Here is a 24,885-nt window from a genome sequence, read left to right as displayed (position 1 = left end):
ATGCTGCAACTTTTTACTTTTCTTTCTTTTACCTCTTGGTAGAAGGTAAATCACAGTAATAATAAATCCTTCTATATAAATGCAAAGCAGAGCTAAAAATGAAATCGATGTTACAATTTAAATTTACCACTTTCACTGTTGTTAATTTATACGCAAGCAGTGTGCCATAAGTTGCCCCTGGAAAATAGTCTAATTCCTTTCAAACATTTCCTATGAAGACAAGACCTGGAGACTCTGAGTTCATGCTCTATTCCTTATACGTCTGAAAGGACTTATTTTTTGTTAGCGGAAAGAACATACCCCTGGAGTGAGACAAAGTAAAGCAGGTTTCAACCTTTATCTGATGTTTCTGGTTGCTGTGATAAAGGGGTAAAGAATAATTTAAGATGCCATCAGCTATAATATATCACAGCAAAATTTACAGTAGACTTTTTAAAGTCCTGTGGTCCTTGTGTATGTAACAACTATCAGGGGAACAGATGAAGTCAAAATTTTTGGCCAAAGCCGCTTCACAACTGGCTATGAAGATCACTAAGCTACTTACTATCTTTCAAAAATTCCTTAAGCCCAGATAAACACCACAACATAAAATTTTCATCACCGACCAACCTCTTTTACAGTCCATGCTACTTGCCGCAGTCAGGACGAGGCTGCGTGGGTTGCCAGGCTTCACAGCAGCGGGCTTCGTGGCTCAGGGTGGCCCCTACACAAATGCCCCCCCCAGCTTGTCCTCACGGGCCACGATAGACAACAGCCAGCAGGAAGGCTCAGCAAGGGTGAACCAGGAACAGCCCCCGCTCATTCACTGTAGGAGAAAAAAGCCTGAAATATTTTGAATATCTTTCTAACTATTTCTGGGACACTTCTTCCCTGAGAATAGGTCAAATGCCTCGTTCTCCACCTGATTCGAGGGGAAAAAAATTCACAATTTGAAATGGAAATTTTGAGTTCCAAAATTCTGTTCTGAAAAAAGGTAGGTAAAGTCAGCAGACTTTCCTATTGCCCATCTTTGCCTTCAAGACAACAGTTTTGTAAACTAATCACTTCCAAACAGGAGCATGAGTACAGAATTACTGACACCATTTCTGATAACTGTGAAACAGTCTCTGAGAGCAATCGTGCTGTTTTCTTTGCTGAGTTTTCAGAGAAATGAGACAGGTTTTGGTTTGAAACTGATTTCAGATTACGCAGACCAAATAGCTGTCATATGGTCACTCCCATCATTGTACAAGTGCTATAGTTATAACTCTGCTTAATTACCTAACATTTAAGTTTGTCTGAGAAAAACCTATGTTGTGAACTAGAAATATTTCCCTAAAAGCAAGCAGAGTATTTCCAAAATATAAACATCAGAAATCACTTTCATGCTGACTGAGCTAAAACTAAGTAGTCTTTTTGGCAACATACTAAAATTATTTACTTGTTTAAGCAAACATTTACAAGTACTGCTAAAAATCTAAATTCCTCTACCTTCTTAACTCTGAAAAAGAATTCTATCCCTTCATGACTGGAACCGCCAAATAGAAACCAAATGCAATAAAACTAAGCCATCCTAATATTTTAATCCAGTTTTTCAATAATTTCTATTCCTTTCCATTATTTTTACTTCATTATACTTTTATAATACTCTCAAATATATCTATAAAACTTTACAGCCCTTTTCCAACAGCATATGGTGTATGTTGTGATGAGAAGCATGTTTATGAGATGAAAGACAGGAAGCAAATTAAAGTACCCTTGTGGGACTGAGGCAGAGAGAGTTGACTATGGTTATGTGCTGAGGATATGATTATCCACCACTGCTACCTCTCTAATTCTTGACTCTCCAAGTTTTCCTTGGAACTGGCATATAGAATTATCTTGGATTGGGCTAGTAACGCCACATATTCTCTCATATGCTTGAAACTAAAAGCAAGCTGTATCGCAACACAGTGCCTTTCACCGCAATACCTGAGTATCTCCTGGCTAAAGGCATAAAGGTAGCCTTAAATGAATGTAAAATGAATTTAACTGAATTCATATTCATTTCACTACAGATGTGGAAGTAGATATTCAATCTGCCTAGGTACTGTTGAAGAAATTTCTGTCATAACCTGATCCAATTCCATTTTCTAAATGAACATCAGTCAGTTGGGATAGGATCTAATACCAGAGGCTTACTTCTCTTTGAGCTAGATAGGCTTAAAAGTGACTGGCCACAGTTCTCAGACAAACTTTCTGAGACAAACTTTCAGGAACAATCTCTGTGCCAATCTTCCTGGGAAGCGTGACCGCAGAGGTGGCCACCTCAGCTCTGGGAGCCAAGCTTGGGAGTCCTCTGGTCCTTCCTGCACCCCTGACTCCAGCAAAAGGGAACTTGCAGTTCAGGGGAGCACTGCAGAAAAGTAGAGAAACACAAACTTGACAAAACACATCTTGCACATGCACGCACAAGCACGGGTGCATGGGTTTTTTTCTTTCAAAAAGCTCAACAGCATTGGATGACATCTTGGATGAATGCCTCAACTCCCTCAGTCTGACCTCCTCAGGATTTTGTCCCTGCAAGTCATTTAGGCTCTTTGCCCCCCCAGTGATGGAACAATTTTCCTGGTTGAGAGGGTGCATGCTTCTGAAAACAGCCTTCTGCATCCTTTCCTGGCTGTATGCTTCTGCTTGTCAGCTTTCAGTGCCCAAACCACACCAGGCTTCTGGGCAGGCAGGCACTCAAAAAAGGGTCCAGCTGCCTCAACGCAGGCATCCAGAGCCATGCTCCAAGGTACCTCGCCACGTCTCAGTCGCTGCTCAGAAAGGGGTGGATCTCCCACAGGTCCTGCCTCAGCCAGACCTGTACATATGCCTCAGATACCTGTGATATCTCAAATCACACTGAACACCTAGGTAGAGACAAACAAATCCTACCTTCAGGCCAGCAGCACTATGAGAGCATAGTATCACTCTAAGTGGATGACACTCAACTATTCCAGCTTCCTGATACCTACTTTAAATGCTCAAACTCAGGGCCTTCACTTCCTTGTGCTGGAAACTCAAAAGGGCTATTTGGCAAGTCAGATCATGCGAACTGAGAGTTCTCCCTGTGAACTACTGAGGGACTTCTGGACTCTTATTTGGATAGCTAGTTGGATGCTTTCAGTAGAGGGTGCAAAGACTCAGCTGCAAAATAAATGCTCGGTTCTTCACTAAAAATTATGTTCCAAATGTAGGCTGGATTATGAACCAATAGTCATACAGTCAAAATATTGGTCACGACTTCATGCAGATATTCCCTCCCAAACCGCTTTTTAGGAACTGGACCCCTAATGCGACAGAGCAGATGAGAAGGAGATGTGTTTTTAAAATGAGGGAAGAGAGGCAGGCTTTCACAGTTTTCAGACTGCAGGTTCATCACTCAGATGTTGTTATAAATACCTTTGCAAATAATTAGCACTATGTAGACTAAAATACCTCAGTGATAAATGACAGAGAAATAAATTAAGTCCTATGGAAAAATGTAAACACTAACTTTCTACTCCATCTGCTTTATCCTGGTAATTAAGGCCAAAATCCTGCAGCAGGCACAGAAGACCACCCACAGACTAGGCACTGCAAGGTCAAAAACCAAGCTATGACAAACTTGCTAATAAAATGGTTGCAGTCTATCAAATGGATGATTAGGACTTTGTTGTGAGGAGAGATAGGGGAATTGTGGAGTGTAAGGAATTAATTAGGACTGTTCCATAGCCTCTAGAATGGGAGCTCGGCAAGACCATGCTCATTCCTTTTGGATGCTTTTTTTTAATGTTGATTACAAAAGGCACACTCATGTTCGTCAGAGTCACCAAAGGATTCTTGGTGCTTCCATTTTAACAGTCACTTTCAGAGGCTTCAGAATGTCATTTATGTTAATGTAAATGGCATGTGAGTTGTTTATAGCTTAGTGATAAATTTTTAGTAAAAGCCAAAATGTAGATATATTTATGCTTATAGAGTTTTGTGGGTTTACAATGAGCTTTCTGGTTTTCAATTTACAAATGGAAATTTTTGAAATGGACACTTCAAAATGTCAGGAGTGCTCAGCATTTGAAAAAGGCTCAGTAAAGTCAGTGAAAAAATGCTGCTGAGTCTGGATTAAATTTTTAGTCTGGAATTGAAAAAGATGCCTTTTGGCATATCTTTAATATTTTAAATGAGAGCATAACTATTCAGAAAATAGTAAGTAATGATTAGCATCTTGGACCCAATGCTACATGCTGTAACGACAGGTAACAGGAATAAATAAAATTATAGTGTATAGGTTCTAGAATTCAGCTACTTCAAACTCAACTCCAAGGTCTTGTCTTGAAAGATGCAAAAAAAATGTACTATTTCAGTGATACACTTCTGGATTTTTCATGAATCCAGATATTCTGTATAAAACAAGGTATTTTATATACGTATAAATAAATCAGCAACTTGGAAGAAATACGACGTAGTAATAGAAAAAATGCATTAATTATTCCTTGTAGTCAAATAGTAAAAGAACAGATATATGGCATGACGTATTCTGACCAATATATGGGTTATACAGTCACTTCCACTAGATAGTTCCAAATGTGACAATCAAAACCAGAGATGTGGCATAAAATGTAAACGGGAGCTATTTCATTAAAATTTGTCTGCTGAGTTGAATGAAGGACAAACAAGGTCTCAACTAGGTGAGGATCAGACCCACCATCTTAATAATAGCTAGGGTAGGTGTTGTTAAACATCAGCCATCAGAGTACCCAAGTGCAATCAGCCTGAATGAGATCCCAGGAAATCAATAAAATTCTTCCCAGGCCCTTTCGAACTATTACAGAGCCCCAATGTGTTCCTGAGGCTGGCTGTAATTGCTCCCTGGAACAACCCAAACATGGTTGCAGGGCCTTAATGAATTCTGTGCAGTATGAACAGGTCAGCAAAGTGCAGAAATCTCTCTTCTCGACTCTCACACGTAGAAATGGTGGGCAGTTTGTGCTAGCACCTTTCAGCTACCGGGGCAGTTGTCCTGTTCCAATGTATGACTAATGGGCTACGAAACAGAAAGACATCTCTAAGCCATTTGTCCATAAAAAACTCAGAAAGTCTAGCTGTGCGAGCTCAGGCATCCATGTGGCTGGATCAAAACTACAGAAGAATACAGAAAAACCTTCAAGGGTTTGATATAGCACTGAAAATAAAAGGGGTTGGGAAAGGACAAAAAAATGATCTCAATCTTTAGGCAAAAAAGACATTTCGACTGCGTATTCTTAGATTAGCTCCAGCAGCTTATGTGAACATTGTGCTAGGACACGGTGGCTTTGCGGGAGAGTGTGCAGCGCACAGCAGGCAGGCTGGGATGGGCAACACACCCGACCACGGCAGTCACACGGGAAGGCTGCAAGGCCAGCACACGCTCCTGGCAACCCCAATGCTCTCCCAGTGGCACTTTTCCTAGAGTTCATCCATTTCCCAGTGGCACTTTTCCTAGAGTTCATCCATTCAGGTTTTAAATGTCCTCCTTCCCTCTCATCTCACCAACCCAGCATGAAACCGCCATCATTTCTACAGAAAGGCTTTCCTTATGACCAGGATAATTTGCCTGCTGTTTTTCCTAAACACCTCCTTTTTTTCAATTCAACTCAACAATCTTAGCTGAATTCTCACTCGACATTGCAAAACTTCTCTCTCTCAGCTGATTACAAACTTTAAATATTTGTAAACCACACAGTTCTTCACCTGTCATGTTTACAGGCATCATTTAGACAGGACATATGGACACTTAGGAGTTTTAGCTTCTTTGGCCTCTCCCCATAAATCAATCCTTCTAGATTCCTGGGACATCTGTGCATGTCATTACACTTAGGGCTCTGCTTAAGGGCCAAATCTGTTCCTAAGACAACTAAGAGATGTTGCCGTCAAGAAAATTAACTGAGAAGTCATAAAATCCCTCTCAAAACTAACACAGGCATAAAACTGTTCTTCGAAAATGCTTTTTAGCCTGAGAATGACTATTTAGTCTTCTGTCCATGACCAATTCCACAGATTTGGTTTTGCACTTGCCTTACACTGAACACTGTGGCCCACAGAGCACCTTGATATCTAAGGAGAAGGCTTTCACAGATCAGAAGTTTAATGGGACAGTGTTTCTTTCAGAGGCTAAGAGCCCAAGTCTTTATACACACATCAGCAAGTACATCTGTGACTAGCACCATAAACAAAATAGGAACACATAAATAAAAGCAGACTTTACTAACAATACCTACCTGTAGATACATAAGAGACATTTCTGATTGCATAGATGTTTCTAAGCCATCTGGATATCTGTAGGATATAGCCTGCATTTTTGTGTATCTTGTGTAACATCAAGCATTTTACTGGTGCTTAATGAATAATAAGATGTTTAGAAATACTCCTTAGAAACACACAACATTGTTAATAAATGAGTTCTCTCACTGGGGTAGATTCTAGAGGAAGAATTTCATATCATCAGTTCTCAGACTAGTAATTATAGCTTACACTTTGAAAGGCACAACCCTGCTTTCACGGATGCAATTTGCATCAAAATCTGCACTTACGAAATCAGGGAGAACAGTTTTGCACACATGGATTAATTGCTGACACATTTGCTAGTGCTTAAACTGTCGACAATTAGCCATCAGTCACTACTGACCAGGGCTTTGTCCTGTGAGAAGCCAAAGAATTAGGCTTCGCCACTGTTACAAATCCCACAAATACTGCAGTGTCCTAAAACTCCAAAAACTTTGTAAGCTTCACCTGACAAAGAAAAATCTCTGTGGCAGTGAAAGCTGGTACAGAACTGAACGTTTGAGAAGGGGGGAGAGAGGGAGAGACAGACAGAGAAGAGAGAGAGAAAGACTGATTCGCTCTCAATGAATATGAAAAAGCTGATCTCTGCCATTGAGGAAAATTCTTGCACCAGCAAGTGCTGACTGATTGCGATGAGGAATGCTTTATCACCAAGATCCAGACACCCTTTCATACGGTGATTATTATTCCTGTCATGACCCTCTGGTCATCAAGCCACAGTGTCTTTTGTCATGAAACAACTATCCAATAAGGAATAATCTAAGAATAAGCCTGTAGCTTAATATATTCTACTTGCTTATACACACAGCAGGAGTAGGAAAATCTTCTTCCTATGAGCTATTACCTGCTCTAATCCACTTTAGAAAACAGCAGTATTTCCTTAATTTTGTAAAGCATGCAAACATATTTTTCACAAGGCACAGCAACCTGGATAGCTCAGCCCAGAGCTGAAAGCAAACCTGAAAGCTCCCTCAGGTAGTGACAAATAGTCCAGCAGCATCACCAAATCCGTGGCAGCACAGAAACTGCCAAACATTTCCATTAAAGCTTGGAAAGGACATATAAAGGCTGAATTGTGCCCCAGTTTGCCTCTCATTTTAATTTCTTATTGTCTTCTACAAGGCCAAGGTCTGGCCTACATCCTGATGCTTTTCTTGGAGCAATAGCTTTGACAAACAGAGATAATATACGGACAAAGCCCCAACAAATGGCATGTGCCACCTAACAGCACTAGCTCTGCTTTAGTTCCTGTATACTACAACAATGCTAAATTTTTCAGAATACACTTTTCATAATCTAAGTTGTCTTAACACCATCACTGTCCATACTGGAATTATCCAACTCGGAAATTCAACAGAATAAATGAAAACTTTCCAGTACAGTTTTTCTGCCTCTTTGGAATTGGCGCTCTGGGAAAGGGCTCCCGCTGCGCAGGCACAGCTGGAGAGCACTGCGCTGACACGCCGGGGAAGACGGCCTGAGAGCCCTGCTTGAATCGCAGGCATGAGAAGCCACGTCTGGCTAAGCAGGCCAATTCTTTTCATTTTTTTTAATCCTTATTTATCCTTATTTTTATCCTTATTGCTTATGTAGACTACCTAACACATGGACTGTTCTGAATGGTTTTATCCAACTAGCAAGCTAACAAATACAACAATACATATACAACTGTACAGAATAAAAAATTAATGGTGTTAGAGAAGGATGATGCACAGAGACATTATGTGTGACACTGGGGAGGAAGTGGGGGTAAGTGTGCATGGTTAATATGAAAAGATGTCAAAAAAAATGAAGCATAATAATAGTGCAATTTATCCTTGCTAAACGTACTGCGCTGTGCTATAATTAAATATGAAAACCTAAATTTATCTCTATGTTCGGCTGTCATTAACTTAACAGGGAGTGCACATGTTCTAATCTAATGGCTGATTTTTTTCTCCATGTGCAGCATATTAAAATGTATATTAGCCTCAAGGTGCATAAACACAAAATAATAGACCAAAGGTTTTGGCCTGTGGAGAAAAAAATCCATGCTCAAAGGCCGTCAAGTAGCTGGTGATGCAGGGGAGACACTCACTTAGCCTCATTAAGCCAAAGCTCTCTTTTGCTTGTCTTTTGTTCTGCATGACAGCAGCCTCTTTGTTGTATAATAATTCATTCCAAGTTCGTTCCAAGCTACCGAAACTGGTGAACTGTGGCCATTTTAATGAGCAGTATTGGTGGTATGCATAATCTGGAAGCCACGTGGACCAGGCAATCACAGAGCGCTGCAGCCAGCAAAATGAGATACTGTCGAAATCACAAATTTGTCAAGTTGTTTTTGGACAGGGTATTATAATAAGCACTAAAATATGCATCTTATTACTCTGCATCTGCCAGTCAAAGATCACTGTAATGAATGCATGCTGCAGGGTATGACCAGGCCGGTTTCCTAAGTAAAACAAACTGCAGAGTACAAAAAAAGAATTATGTATTTTTGGCAGTGCCTGGATTTTTTTTAATCTTTTGCATCAGGAGTTGGATTTTCCCGGCTTGATGTCCGCTGCCAGCAGTGAACACACTAAACCTGCCACAGCCAAGGAGTTAACATGAATACATTGTTTCTTAATGGCCACATTTCCTGGCTGTGAATTCAAAACTTTAAACTCACCGCTTAAAGCAAATTCAGCATACAGTACATATAAAACCCACAAAGATTAAACCACTTTAAATCCACTTAAATAATCCTAGTTCCTTTTGTTTTATCCATTTCTACTGCAAATGGCTTCGCCGTCAGGGAAGACACATTTTACATAACAACCTGCGGTTTCAGTAGGAAGCAGCACTGTAGATAATCACAACATAAACCTCCATAATAGACCAGTTAGGAGGAAAAAATAATGTTAGCGAGGTACTTCTCTTACAAAGTAGATAGGCCAGGGATTGCTCATAATTGCTTCTGGCGTGCAAATGCTGGGGGCTTCATCACCGCAGCGAGCCTGGCGAGCGTACCGTGCTCGGCGCTGCTGCGCGGGTCCAGCCTTGGCCCGGACTGCCGCCGCAGCGCTCCGCGGGCACCCTCGGGCTCCCCGTGCCCTGCCGGGGAGACCCTCCACCGCCTGGGGGAGGAGGGCAAGGACAGAGCGGGGCCAACGGGACGAAAGGACTAATGTTCTCGGCTGACACTGATGCTGCTTCAGACACACTGCAGCAGAGCTTTGTTTATCTATCTTATTTTATATTAGCTTTATTTGAACCATATATGGCAACAGTCCTTGAACGTGCCGATGCAGAGTCCCTGCAGTACCCTAAAACAAGAGCTCTTCTCGGTCAGTGACGGCCTTACGCTCAGGCGGCTCTGCCTGGCTGAGAGCTGTATTTCTGGTGCAAGGCCTGGCTAATGTGGAAAGGGATCAAATAGGCTCAAAGTTCAGTTGCTCCCCTCTGACTCTTTTTCAGAACTAGTCATGGGAATAGGGGGAAAAAGTTTTCTCCACTAACATTCACAGCCACCTTTGGGTTATTTTTTATTGCAGTCTCTGAACACCACCTCAGGCGGTGGTCTGTATTTCTGGGCATGGCCAGGGATATTGTTAGTTCTGTCTCCTCTGTGCAGTGATGGAAACAAGGGGACAGTCTTTACCATATTCGACAGACTTTTCTTCCCAAGCAATAGTTTACAAGAAGCACTTCCAAACACGAGGGTGGAAGCCTCTGCACAATGAAGTCAATCAGAAGCCTTGAAAAATCTGAATGCAACCAAAACTTGGGGCAGGAGTTACATAGCATTATTGCCTGGCTGGGAGTTCAGGTTTTATTTATTTATTTAATAGAAGGGCTCATTTAATATTTTGGATGAAATCTCCACAGTTTTCTACTTTTTTCTCTCTGCCGTATAAAAGGTGATTTAGATTTGACTGCTATCAAGTTAGAATTCAGCAAGTTTGTACTGATCAGAAGACTCATCTTTTAGTAACTACATGCGAAGGAAGTATGTATTTTAGTTTTAATGGGAAGTCTATGCACTCAGAGAACAAAACAGGCAGTATGCTAAACTTACGGTGACAGGAATTTTCAATGAAGTCCATACACCAGATGGAGTTTTCAATATTCAGAGTATTTGCCTGCTGGGGCAAAACACCTACTAGAGATGTGTTTTACTCAGATAATACTCTTAACATTTTCATTAGAACACAGTCCTAACAGTTCAGGAGGATTAGCTATGAAAACCAGTTTGTTTTGCTTTTTGGACATTGATGAATTCAAGACACTTAAGTAATTACTGATCAACCTTTAGAGATGATCAAACGAAAGTTGTTTTTTGAAAAACTTCTGGTGCTGAAAGCACAGTATGAAATATCCTTACATATTTATTTCTTCCTGTGAACCTGTACCTGTCAATTGAATATACTACCTTGTTACTAATGCTTAGCTAACTGGATGTATGTAGGTCACTGTGTTAAGTATGATTTTTATAGCTTACATTAGGTGGAAGATTCTTCTGTAAAGAAACCTACTATACCGCTTCTCTTACCACCAGCTGACACCAGTGTATTTCTTGGACATAATTACTTCAGCTCTCTGGAGTAAGATCAGTGAGCAACTAATGAAAGATTCCTGTAATAAATGGACAGGATAAGACAGTGACTACACATAGGAGATCAAATTGCACCTATGGGGAATACTGTGCCTTGTCTAGATACCAGATGAGAATACACTTTTCTTTATCACTGACGTTTGTCTATCTGCCTGAGAAACTCAGGAACATTATTTTAAAACACAGTTATGTTAATTTTGGCTTATAAGCATACTTAACTGTGTTCTCACTCTTTCTTATGCAGCGACCATAATAACTTTAGGTTGTGAGCGCATGCTGTACATCTTACTGTCTGCCTGAGTGCGCCATGCAGTAGACCTCAGTCCTAAATTCACGCTGAGGTAAGTGTGCTTTTACAAAAGTTCTTCCTTGAGGGATTTAGTGAGAAAGTAGTATGGTGTCATCATTACCTTGCCATTCTCTCATCTCAGTGTCTATACTTGCAAGCTAAGATTATAGCTGAGACAAGCCAAGAAGGTTTATTTCATGCATTTAATGGAAAGGTGATTCAGAGGTGATTTTATTGACAGTCTTTTGTGTCAAGGCTTCAAATGTCAGGTCCTCCCACAGAAAAAAATCCCAAATAAGTCATCAGAAAAGGAATGAGGAAGGGAGCCAAGAAGACCGGCTTTGTCCATCTCTATGAGTCTGATGCAGCACCTATGCTAGGACTTCCTTCAAAGTGGTTATGGATAAAGCTATAACTACAATAAAGAATGAATAAAATTGGCGGAGCTATGGAAAATAGTACCACCCAATCACTAGAATCTGTGACTGAAGTTCTGACCATTTCTAAGGGGAAATCTCACTAATATTAAAGGTAGTAAAGTATTAAAGGTCACATCTTGGATAATGGTAAGTATAGGCTCCAGTAGTAGCCATTGTATTTGTTAAAGGGAAAAAACCCAGTATTATTGAAAAGACTATCAGAAAACATCTGCTGGCTGTCTTGAAGATAATAAATTTAGGGTGTATATACCAAAAAGCACATTCTGCAATGGTGAAAAACATCAAAATAGCACTTAAGTTTCCAAAATATTTCCCAGTGCCATAATGCTTCTCATCTGTTAAAGAATATAAATTATCAGATGAAAGTATTAGATTCATTAATGTAGAACTATGAACAGATACTGATCAACAGGATTCTCTTTTTCAGGCAAAAGTGGATAAAAGCTTGCTCTGAAAGTGTTTATTATATCACACTATTTATGTTTAACACAGTATTTTTAGTATTCTGTTTAGGAAGCAAATTACTGCGATACGTTTAACAACTGACAGAGAAGAACTGTTCAGTTTGTCATTTATCTGGTTACTGCATGGCAAGACAGCTTCAGTTTGATGTCAGGTGCACCATTTAGGTGGTGGTACTTGTCTTTCATTTTACTCCGGTCATCTAATACTACAGGATCTGATGGCAACACCCTACTGGTAGGCCATCTGCTTGATGCTGAAACCAGGGCAGGAAATGAATTACCAATAGGATAATGGACTGCTATAGATAATTATGGATGTTAATATTCAAAATTGTACTGTTAATCAGAATAGATGCTATCATGAATATACTTAGCTGGGTATAGGATCTGTCCTAACACTGTAATATATCAAGGATTGGGAAAGATTTAATGAATTCACATGCAATCACAAGGCAAGTGGTTCTTGATGCAGTTGAAAATTATTCTTATCCCTCAGTTGCTTTCCATTAATTTGTCAATACTCTGAACTTTTTATCCCTATGAGTCCATATAAAAATCAATAGGAATTCTGCCACTTACAAAACTGAGGATAATCATTCCTTTACATTTTTATATTTACTGCACCAAAATATGTCACTTTGAAATTAGCATCTTCACATTTTCTGAAATGCAAAACTTCATCAGGATTGGCTGTTTAGCTTCTTACAGGGTCTTCCTGAAGCAACTGCATTTCATCTCACAGCAATATCAAGACAAACTTGGACCGCTCCTTGCAAATTTTCAGAACTTGAAGGCAGGGTTTTAGCTATCACATTTTCGTCTATGTACAATGTACACATTCTTACACATTACTTGTATCAATAAGAATGCATACATCACATCAGTAGGCTACCTTCTCCTTTTGAAACAGAGACTGAGGACATGTTTTTTCAGTGAATTTATTTTAGAAAGGTAATCATATGAGTGTTTTATGACTTGCTGCCAAGCATATTAGATACTTGTATTTGAATCCAGATGAATCTTCAGTACTTAACTGAATTTGGTAGGCACAAGTACATGAAATCCAATACTGATAATAATTTATGAAGGTAAGAATACTGATTCCTATAATATTGCTAACTTAGTTTATGATAACATAATTAGTTACACTAATAACACTGCTTAGGCACAGTCTTGCTAATTATGATATTATAAATATTAATGATATCAAGCCTTTGTATTTGATTGCCTCTAGTAGAATCATTTATCATGGTATTTCCTTTTACCCACGTTGTATTATTTTTCTTCCTTTTCCCTTTTATATTCATTCCTGGACACATAGTCATCCTGAGCTTAGGCCTAAAATGCATCACTACCTTATCAATGGTGCAGCCTGGTTAGCTTCATATTTTATCATCTAGTAGCAATGATCCAATGATATAATTCTGTGCTAAGGGCAATCAAATACACAATCAGTTATATTCTGTATGTCTTGTTCCTTTTAAATATCTAATGGAGCCAGCCAGACTATATTACACAGGGCTTTGTTTTTCATGTGACCTGTTTCAAGTTAAGATTCCTTTGAATTATTAAATGCTTCCTTAAAGCATCCTTTCACACAACTTTTTTAAAGTTAATTATTGATGTAGTGACAAGCTGAAAAGATTAAGAATTGTATTTTTTTTTCTCTTTCAAAAGGACATGAGAAACATCTTCTGATGATGGTTGTCTGTTTAGTAAAATACAAAGGTAATACAAAGATAGAACACTGAATGCAGCTTTAAAGAAGAACTGCAAAAAATCTCTGTTACATGAGCTGTAAATGCCGTGTTTATTTCTACAGGTGCTAAAGTAAGGAAGTTTGGATATAACCCTTTGAGCCTGGTTTAACTGCTTAACATAAGTAGATGAAAATGAAACTGGTTATATCTTATTTTATTTTTAAGCAGCGTATTATTCAGAGCTTTAGGAATGGGATTGTCTTTTCACCTGGAAGATAACGTTATAATTTTCAGAGCTCCATAGAGAACAACAACAATACAGGAGTCTCTAATCTCTTAGTAAATCCAACTCCAGTCATCAGCAATGATAAGCAGAGATTTGGAGGCGTCTGACACTCCAAATCCTATTCTTTTGTAATTCTTTACTTTTTACAACATTTTCAACAGTGTTATATTAGATTTTTAGAAGGATAATCAATAGGCAAGATGTATAAGTGAAAACAGTCTTCAAAGTGATCCCCTCTAGTAACTAGAAACAACAGCTCCGACTCCCTGCTGTGCAGATATTTTGCTTCGAGCAGTAAGCAGCAGGGCATCAGCAGGAAGCCAGTTACACCTCCCTGCTCCTTGGTGTGGATCAGCAGGTGCCCTGGTGCAAGGATGAACAGTACTGGGGCTGCTGGCATCTACTGCATCTGGCAAAAATCTCCAAAGAGTTTGCATGGCAGGGAACTACTGGAGCACAGCAGACAGATGGTCCAGAGTTTCCAATTTTAGAGAGACCAATGTTTACATTCCTATTCCACCGCAGACTTCCCAGATTTAAATAGGCTTGTGGAATATAGCAAATTATTCAATGTCACTGTTCCTCATCTGGAACATCCCAGATTTGCAGAGGGTTTGAGAGTCAACATACATGAAAGACCATGAGATGCTCAGATGCGATGATCATGGCACCACTCCTACCTGACCTAGTGTTCCAACTAACAGCTCACCTGTGCCAGAAGCTGTCTCAGCTGGTCAGATCCAGTGCTGAGAGGCTTTTGTAACTCCAGAATATTGCTTCATAGCTAGAATGTCCTGGAGCGCCTGGCACAATATCAGTATCAAAGTGAATCAACACAAGTGCCACTGAAACAAACAGTACCAGAACTTGTTTCAGTACATTTACAATTTTACATACTGCATTCCTTTTAAAGACATGCCATTGCAAATAAAGTGGAGAGCTCATATTTATAGGAAAAAGGTAACTCAATATCAAGCAATTGCTGGTATGTCTTCTTAAGATGCCCTCAGATATTTTTTAATACCCAGAAGGAAAAAAGACTTGGTGACTAATTTTGATAACTACAGTACTTAACCAAGGTAATTATGAGAAACTGCAATACGATAATTATGGAGTTACATTCAAAGCCAAGACATAGAGTCATTATACGGGGATGGCAATGAAACAACATACCTTTCCCATCAGATCAGCAATTCTAGGTACTGGTTTTCCCTTCTGATGGCGCATGGTAGCAGGACTCTGTCCATTCCAGTCTTCAAGTTCCTCAATGCTTTTCAAGTAAAGGAGAGCTCTCAGTCCAGTGCAGTAGTCATCAATAACAGTGAAATCTTGATTCTGGATTGCACTGCACACCTATAAAATTAAGTCCAATTATCAGCAACATTCTGGCAGAGGAGCACATGGAGTTAGCAAGCTCTTTAGGCTTACTGATCTCCAGCTGAACTCTCCTGCAACTTTATTAGGAAAGTACTACAAGAATTCAGGATGCTAATTGGCAGTTGGATCCTATGTCATGATAGCCCTCAGTGCAGTTCAGGAAAATAAGGACTTTATAACAGCAGTTACGCCTAGGCTTCCTAATTGTGGCCCTTAGACCAGACTTGAAGATTATACAAAAGCAGGCCTGCAAGCTCAGCCTCAAGTGTGATGACTACTGTGTGCCCTCCAGGACCCAGGTGCTGAGTATAACTAGCAGGCTGGCAAACCACCAGCCATGCTCAGACAATTGCCTTCATGCAGACACTCGGTATTCCCAAGCCTGCTCCGTGAGGGAAGCATTGGTATATCCAGTTAGGCCCCAGTCAAGCAAATTACAGAATGGTTGAGGTTGGAAGGGACCTCTGGAGATCATCCTGTCCAATCTCCCTGCTCCAGCCGGGTCAGCTACAGCAGGTTGCCCAGGACTGTACCAAGTTGGGTTTTAAATATCTCCAAAGATGCAGACTCCACAGATTCTCTAGGCAACCTGTTCCAGTGTTCACCATTACACTAATTTTTTTTTCTTAAATTTACATGGGATTTCTTGTATTTCTTGTGTTTCAATTTGTGCCGATAGTCTCTTGCCCTGCCACTGGATACCACTGAATACGGGTGAGCATTGTCATGCACAGAACAAGAATGATCCTCTCCTGGCAGTTGTCATTTGTTGTTCAGTGATATTGAGAGGCCAGGCCACTTTGTTTTAGGTACTTTATGAACATAGATAGCAGTATAGCTTTAGAAACACGTAAAGCAATGATCCCTGCTTTGCGGAGCTTACCATGTAGGCACAGAACTACTGACAGCAGAGACTGTCCTAGCTGCTAATACTGATTTTGCTAGACCACTTTGTGGACATCAAACTGAATTTAAACCCACACAGGTCCCCAACCAAACTGACAACATGTGAACAAATAATACTCCACTCTTCTCTGAACACTTTCTCATTAGTTAACCCCTAATCATCCACCAGTAACTGAGTGGAGGGTTGGTTGAGTACTATTAATGGTCAGTCCCTGGAAATGCTCTGAAACTCCAGATGTGTCAGTGTTTTCAGCTTCTGATAAAGCTTTTATTCAGGGACATGAAAACACACCTCATAAATCATAATTGATGTCAGCACTTAAAAAAAATCCAGGAAATATACAATTGTTTTGCACATTTCAGAAATGATAATACAAGTCTCAATTTTAAAGAAAGGTACACTTTACTTTGTAAAATACCATACACTACAGCTATACAAAGGAAAACTAAGGACTCACTATAAAATACATACAAGAACATTTTCTATGCAGCACATTTACATAACACAAAATCTTTTTCTCTGGAGAAGCAATGTGGCATTAATTAGGTCTGTTATGCTTTCCATAGACTTCAAGACTTTTTTTCCCACCACAATTATAGAGAACATCATAATAATTTCCTCTACAGGTTATTTAACTACAAAACTCAACTGATGCTTATTTAAATCTGTTTGTTCACAAAGGCTTTCTATATTTTTTTTAGTGCATAGGTAACACTTTTATTAACTATTCTTAAAAAAAAATAAAACCTGTAAAAAAAAAACAGTTAAAAGCCATGTCATGTCACTTAAAACAAGTTCAGGCGGTGTTGTCAAAATCCTGGAATATTTTGACAGGATGTATACACACGAGATACACTGGAGGATACCTGTAATAACCTTATAAATAAAGAGGCTTTTACTGTTTTCCATCTTATGCAGCAGTGTTATGAATTGCAGTAATACAAAAATGTGCAGAAGATGATATCACACTAAGTCTCACAAGGATCAAATCCCAGCAATCCCAGCTGTATGTGTATTTCACTCCTTGGCTTCCCTGGGAACTCAAGTAGGTTCCAGAACTGAAGGCAAAATGCAGTTTTTTAGGAAGGATGTAAATCACAGCACTAAAGGAAAATATTAAGAAAATCACTATCTGAAATACAAAAACTTAGACACAGAATTAGCAAGTGGTTTAAGATGATTCTCCTCTTCTGTAGGAGCCTCATGACTATAGTGCCCAATGTTGCAGGTAATTACCTACAAGCACGACTTTCAATAATTTCGCTGTGAGAAAACGAGGTGCCTATTTTCATGGGTCTGTCTTAGAACATAAGAGATTCAAACACTAATACATAGAAACCCACAGAAATAGTTCTGCCATGTTTTTAGCAAATTTGAAAGCTTACTGAACTTAGAAACTTATGCTGTACATATCAGATGACCACATTTGGATTTTAGCCTTACAGTATCTTCCACAAATCAATATAACAGGCTTTGCTGCCTTTTAGAAGGGGCTGAACAAAGTCAAGATAAAAGGTCCTTGTGTCCCATCAGCCATGACAATTTCTACACCGCAGAGGGAGGTTTCTAGCCTCCTGGCTGCCTGTAAATCACCAGTTTAAATGACATTGTTCTCTCTTTTCAGCATAGGAGAAGTGGCAGGGCAACAGACCAGGTGAGAGTCAAACTCACACTTCTGGAAAAATCACAGGAGAACTGAACCAACATGTCACCACGCATCATTAATGCCCTCCCTGCTCCAGTCCTGCCAGCTGCCCTGGGAACAGACATGCTTTCCACCCCTTACAAAGCTGCATGTTGAATACTGTCTTCTGTTGGTATCTTATTTTACAGGTGTGAAGAGAAGAACAATCCAGCTGTGATAAGATTTAAAATGGAAGTACCATTGATTGCTACCAACTCGCATTTAATGTCTTATTAAACCACCTCCGCAGAAGATAAATACGAGCAGGGTGCTACTTTAACAGCTGTTGTCACTGTCTTGTGCACTCGCTGGAGAAGCAGCACAAACCTCAGCTGCCTTCCTCAGCATCATGCTTTTACAGGTCAAACACAGTGAAATCTGCTTCCCTTCAGATGCCAAAACAAAAGCCTAAGCAAGAATACAGTTCATAACTGAGAGTACATAAATGGTTATATTGGACCAGACCAGAAGTCTGTGGTCAGCAGGAGCTCCTTATGAAAAAGTATAAGAAACAGAGCAAGTGCAGAGCAGTTCCTCATTTGATATATCGTCACTTCTGGCAAGCAGTGATGCCGGGACTTCACATGCCAGAGACAGCATCTGTTTAATATCCCTTGGACCTACACAATCTAGGTGAATCAGTTACATCAGTGGATTAACATTCAACAGTGCACTGACCCAAGCTTTCACCTGAAACATTTAAGTAGAAAGTAGCTTTTCCTTCACTGGAAGATGAAAAACAGGCCCTGTGAGCAACCTATAGGACACGCAGTGAGGTCAAGATGAGAATGAAGTTGTCAGTTGTCCACAATGCTGGAATTTGTCTCTAGTTTTGAACTACAATTTGGGCTAGAAGAGAATGACTCTATTTTCTTCTTGTTTACAAAGTTAACACTATTTGCATTACAATTCTATACAGGGAGAGAATATCGCACAAGTTTGACTTTACTGTATTGCCTGACTATGCTACTGCCTTGGCAGTTAACTGTTACAGTTCCATTTTTAACACCCGACCTCCCCCTCTTCCACCAGGTCCAGATTCCTTGCTCCACTTGTGCAACTGCCCCTCACATCCCAAAGGAGGCAAACAGGCCAGCATGCTATATACAATCAACAATATTCCACTCTTAATATTCTGAGATATAAAACTGTTCAGTGTAAGTTTTAATTGTAGGTTACAATTTTAAAGTATATGGACACGTCTGAGGTCCTAAAGAACACAGTGCCTACTTTGCTGCTGGTAAATCAAACGTACACCATATGAGCTCATTGGGGTATGGGGACGTGAAATGAATCACAGGCTAAGGCTCTAAGTAAAACCACTCTGCAAAATGCAATGACGGGAGAAGCACCATTCAAAGGTCCCTGCTGCTGTCTTGCAAAAGAAATGACCTATCTGCTCTGTTGCTAAATAAACGTAAATACTCAGCCTACCTTTGTCAAAGGATCTAGAGCCACGGCGAATATCACTTGAGGAACCGGAGTAAATTGTCAGCACATTATTATTGTGTAAAAAGAATTTTTACAGGTTACATAAATGTTTTTAATCACATCCATCTGAAACTTTTTAATTTACATATTTTGAAGAGAAAAGTTACGAGTGACATGTATTGCCATATCAGTTATAAAATACCGTAAATGCCTTTGCTTTTAGCTGAATCGTTACACAACAACCATGCCAATTTTGAAGTCTTAACTGAGACAAATCTCCTGCAGCAGTCACGGATCGCTCTGTCTGTGTAAGAACTTCAGGGTTTTGCCCATACTCTAGGCTTCCAGGAGCAACAGCAGAAATACTGGCATATCTTGTGTGGATGACCTGTGCATGCGCAACCCTGGACAAGGTGCCTGAGGCATTTCCAACTAACTAGATCACTCACTAAGCAATTCCAATTCAACATTGTCCCTGCATCTTCCCTTTGGAAGATTTGCGGAATTTTGCAGAGGAGAAAACAATATCTGAAAGGCTAGAAAGAAGAAAGCATGCATTCTCCTTCAGTCTCTAACTCTATCCCCTCTCTCTTACCCCTGGGCCTTCAGTTTTTACCTTCTCCACATGATATTCAAGATTGTATGGTAAAACCCCAGCTGGAAAGGTGATGGTAGAGAAGATGGTGCCAACAATGCATGCCAGCCCCCACCTGCATTCTTCCTATTTCCACAGCAGAAAGGACTTCAGCAGACGTGAAGCAGATCTATACATATTCCTACCGGTTCTTCCCTACGCTACACTCAACAAGCAAGAGATAGTTGTCTATAACATATATACTTCTAGTACAGTGCTAAAGGCTGGAGTAGGTCAAAGAATCTAACCTGCTATGTTTTGTAACATGTTGCTTTTCAAGTGTTTTCGGTGTAATTAGATCTATGGGAATGAGAATGCTGCAGTGTCTGGCAGCAGTTGTGCTTCTGTTCTCAGTTGTTGCAAATCACTATTGAAACTCTGTGCCAACAATGAATTCATGGTAGTTAGTCTAAGAGACAATAGCTCGGAGAAAAATTTATTTTTTATTCCCCTCCAAAATATATGTGTTTCTCTCTTCAGAATATGGGTGTAAAATAATTGTCAGTTTTATGAAAACAGAAGTAACAGTATGGACGCAGATGGGTGGTAGAGATACGCAGTCTGGAAGTAAGAAGATTGATGGGTATATATTTGTATATACAAATGCAAATCACATAGCTTGACTGTTCTACCATATTAGTTTCCATTTGTTGTAGCTGTACAACATCAAAGCAGAGATGTCCCCATATATTGCATTTAGTGGTAATGTAACGGACTACCAAAAAAAAAAAAAAAATCAAAGTGAGAGTTTCTAAGTAGTTTCCTGGCAATTGAGACAGCAGGCTCTTTCATCTGTGCTGTAACTGTGGCAGTGCATTGATTTAAACTCCTTCTGAGATTTCAAATGCTTTTATATTCTTAGGTCTCGCTGGCTGCTTTCTTTTTGCTTTTTTTCCCTTCAAATGATAAAATTCTAACATTTAGCAGAATGCCATCTTGCTTCCCCCAAAGACAGAGACTTATTTCAGCTTTAGTTCTAAACTGCATAGGATCTCTAAATAAAATAGCTTTCAAAATGCCATCCTATTAGGAAATCAGCCTTTGACTTCTATGCTTTCTAATATTCTTACTATAGCAAGGGCATAAACAACTACTATCCCTCTGAGATACCTGTGAGAGGTTTTACAATGGATTAACAGTTTTGCTTTTGCATTAATTCAGTTGACTTCCTTTGAAATATTTTACTGATATGCCTAAATGGTAAGCAAAAGAATTATTTAGCTGTTTTGATTTTATATTATAGTATGCATTCAATTTTAACATTATTTATCATCATTTTATACAAGCTTTCTTTTTCTATTAAAATTATTCCTGATAACTATTGAAGACACAAACCCACCTTTCTCTTAGAGAAATGTTTATGAATGAGTCTAGGCTGTTTTCCAATGTATAGTTGAAGTCACTGTTCTTTTGATTGTGTCTATTGACTAAGATTGACTAAGACTGAAATCATAAAGGAAAGCAAGTTGCTTCATGAAGGGCCCTAGTCATACCTAAGTGCATATACATATAAACTGACAGCCTTAAGAAAACTAATTTTATTGTTGTGGGTAAAAGTGTCATTTTAATTTGGGCGAGACATACATACAACTTCTAAAATTTATTCTCAGTAGCAACTAGCAAAACTCGGCTCAACTATACGGAGAACTCTCTGGGCAGTGCAATCTATATGCTGCAGAGCCATTGCCCATGGGCATGAAAATGTATGCTTTCTAGCCCCTACAACGATTTAGACGTGCCCAGATCTACAAAGTAAAAAGCAGTACACATTGGTTGACTGACTTAGTGCTCATAATAATATGGAAGTGCTACAGTGTGAGAGCATGCACAGAAGTAAAACCTCTGAGAGCGGTTGTTGTAATTGCAATCTTCAGGCTACCAATGTTCATGGAAAGGCTGCCTTTTTAACAACAGTTCCTCCCACTCATGTCCTGCTGAGCTTTGACTTATCAGTACATTAAATACAGAGACTAAATTATCCCTTTCTATCAGCAATTATTACTTTTGCTGGAAGGTTGCAGGATTAAGAAAGTTAAGGGGAATGGATTATCAGACAATGTGGTGCACTCTCTGGAAAAAAATGATATTCTTTGTTTTAAAGGACAAATTCATAACTAAGAAAAAGCTTCCCAAATATTGGTATGGTACAGATGGAATGATTTGATTTCTTCATGTTAGCTGCTTAAATGGCTCTGGCGATACAGGTTAGCAGGTGGGATGTGACTTAACAAAGCTTCAGATACTGGATGAAGATGCAGGAGTGATTTGTACGATGGCTGATAGGCTTTTTAAAACCTTAGAATTGAACTAATATACATGAATCTATGAACTATTGTTTGTCCAGAGTCCAGTATGGCTTTCAGGAAGCAATCTGAAGGACTCAAGTACTACTTTTATGATATATCTGAATTGTGAGAAAAAAGGCATAATCTCCTTTACTGAGCTCTGAACTTGAAGTGCTAATGAACTGAAGGCTTACTGGTGACACCTGAGGGGCTACATGGAGGAAAAAAATTCAAAGATGCTAACGACTCCAGGCTCTGCAGGGTAGGCAACCATTTGCATGCATTCTTAAGAAAGCCACAGAAAAATGACTGGATGGCCAGATATCATGTAGCTGTTAGTAATTAAATATTGTTGTTACTTTGTTATGCCTCAAGAGAATTCATCAGACAAGCATGAGGTAAAGTATCGCACTAATCAAAAGTATAGGCTAATGTCACTGAGCAACAGAGCTCAAAACAAGGTAAAAGGAAAAGGAGGTCTCCAGCCATGAAAGACGAGCTGGTGTGAAAAACTTTGATCTTCTCAGGAATGGGACAACATAACACTGACGTGGTGCTCAGCAGAGCCGAGCTGACATTAAGAGAGGTATTGAGGCAGGGAGCACAGGCAATGAAAGGAGGAAGCAGTAGTCAGAAAGCAAGAAGGGCTGATGCGGCTTGTGTTGAAGCCACAGCAGCTTGCTGACACATGCTGCAATGGAAAGCCTCCCCAACACCAGGTTGGCAGCTACCCCACCTGGGACAGAGATCCTGAAGTATTGGATTTTTGGGGAGTGAGAGACAGACCTTGTTCATGCTTTGCTGGCTAGCAAACCTTGACAACAGACTCTGACTGGCCTACAACGAAGGAGGAGAAAAAAGTCTAGAATCCTTTACCCACTTTCAACATGATGGCATGAGAGTGGATAAGAGCACTGTAAGGGATGCTATAAGAATGTTATTCAATGTATTCATTCCTAGCCTGCTCACATGGATTCTTTCTTCCCTAAATTCTTCTCCTCCAATTAATGTATCTTTGATCTGAATTGCTAAATTGGGTGTTTGGGAGCGGGAAACTAGTGCTGATCAAGGAGCTCTGGATGATGTAATATTGTATCCCACGTCTTTTCGAGGGGAAATGCACAGGAAATCACAAATTTTCAGAAGGCTTCCTGAAGTAATTGTTTTTTTCCTGTCAACCACCCCCAGAGGAATGGCTGTTTCCTTATCTCACTAAAGCATTCTTTCAGTTCTTGGAACTACGAAGTGGACCTTTATGCAGTAGGTGGGCACACACACCGATAAATGTGCTGATCGTGATCATCTTTCCTAAGAAAACAAGTATGATTTCACATGCCTTGAGGATTGAGGAGTGTGGGAAACAACTTCATAATCAGTCATCTACAGCAAATTGTATCATTGTACTATAGATCTATAAAATGAAAGATATCTTTGAAAGCAGATGAGCTTACCCCTCCCGTGTAAACAGTCCAATCGCATGTACAGGCTCTCCAACTATCCTTAAATACATGTTGAATATCACTTCATATTTCATTTTATTTATTAACACCCAAAAGTCTCACTTCTCCTACAAGTACTGTTGTGGAAAATGAAATCCTTCAGATCTCTCAACTGTTCTGCAGCTGCTAGTATAGCATCAGTAGCTGTGCCATGTAGATGTAGATTTACTGGGCTTAATTCCATGACCCGCACCCTTCAGCTCCTTCAAAGTCAGATCTAAAGCAGGCATCAACTGCTTATCAATGCTGCTTTTATCTGCAATTGATGCATATGATGCAATTATCTGCTGGTATCAATGCTCAGATCGGGTGACTTGATGTTAAAAGTCATATAGTAACACAATATATTTAGTCAAAAGTTAATAGCGGTTTTAAGATTTTGCCTGATATCATATGGATGCATACAGGAGTCATTTCCTTAATTGCAAAGAAACAAAATATATGATTAAACAGCAGGAACTCCATCCTGTCATGACAAGAGTTAGTCAGTTTTCCTATCTTTTAAAATGCATATTTTTCAGAACCAAGAGTGGTTCTAGGCAAAGATGCTTTTCAGAAAAAAGAAAAAAAAAGTGTTCTGAAAAATGTGTGGAAAACGTTTCAAAATTGCCAATATGTGCTGTTTGACAACACGGAATGCAACAGCTCCATTTAACTTGAAAATGTCTGATTTGCTATCTAAGTTAATTGGAATGAAAAGGTCAAAACTAAAATATGTTTCAAAATGATTGAAACAAAATTTCGACTCACCCAAAAATATTTTTCTTTAAATATGTTAATGCCACACTTTTTTCAGACTTTTGATTATCAGTTTAACTTGAAAAACTTTTTTCAGTCTTAAACTTTTCTTTGACAGAATAACTATCTCCTGCTCATTGACTTCTCTCTATGCAGCTTTCCTGCGGCCTCTTATTCCACAGGAGAATAAATCTATTGGTAATATACAGGGTCATTAATGCATAACAGATCCAGGTTAAAGCTTCAGAGTTTTTCACCCCAGAACACTGTGA

At 39.5% G+C, this 24,885-nt stretch overlaps 1 protein-coding gene across 14 annotated transcripts in view; it reads right to left on the bottom strand.

Annotated features, from left to right (window-relative positions):
• DPYD (dihydropyrimidine dehydrogenase) overlaps nt 1–24,885 on the bottom strand; it is a 381,364-nt gene that overhangs the window by 34,308 nt on the left and 322,171 nt on the right. For all 14 annotated transcript variants that reach the window (XM_064515868.1, XM_064515870.1, XM_064515869.1 and 11 more), the window contains one exon: nt 15,232–15,411. In XM_064515868.1, the coding sequence (XP_064371938.1) occupies nt 15,232–15,411 (180 nt within the window). The remainder of the gene's footprint in view (nt 1–15,231; nt 15,412–24,885) is intronic.

This window comes from Dromaius novaehollandiae, chromosome 8 (genome assembly GCF_036370855.1).
Source record: "Dromaius novaehollandiae isolate bDroNov1 chromosome 8, bDroNov1.hap1, whole genome shotgun sequence".
Taxonomy (NCBI): Eukaryota; Metazoa; Chordata; class Aves; order Casuariiformes; family Dromaiidae; genus Dromaius; species Dromaius novaehollandiae.
This window is presented reverse-complemented; position numbering and strand designations above follow the sequence as displayed.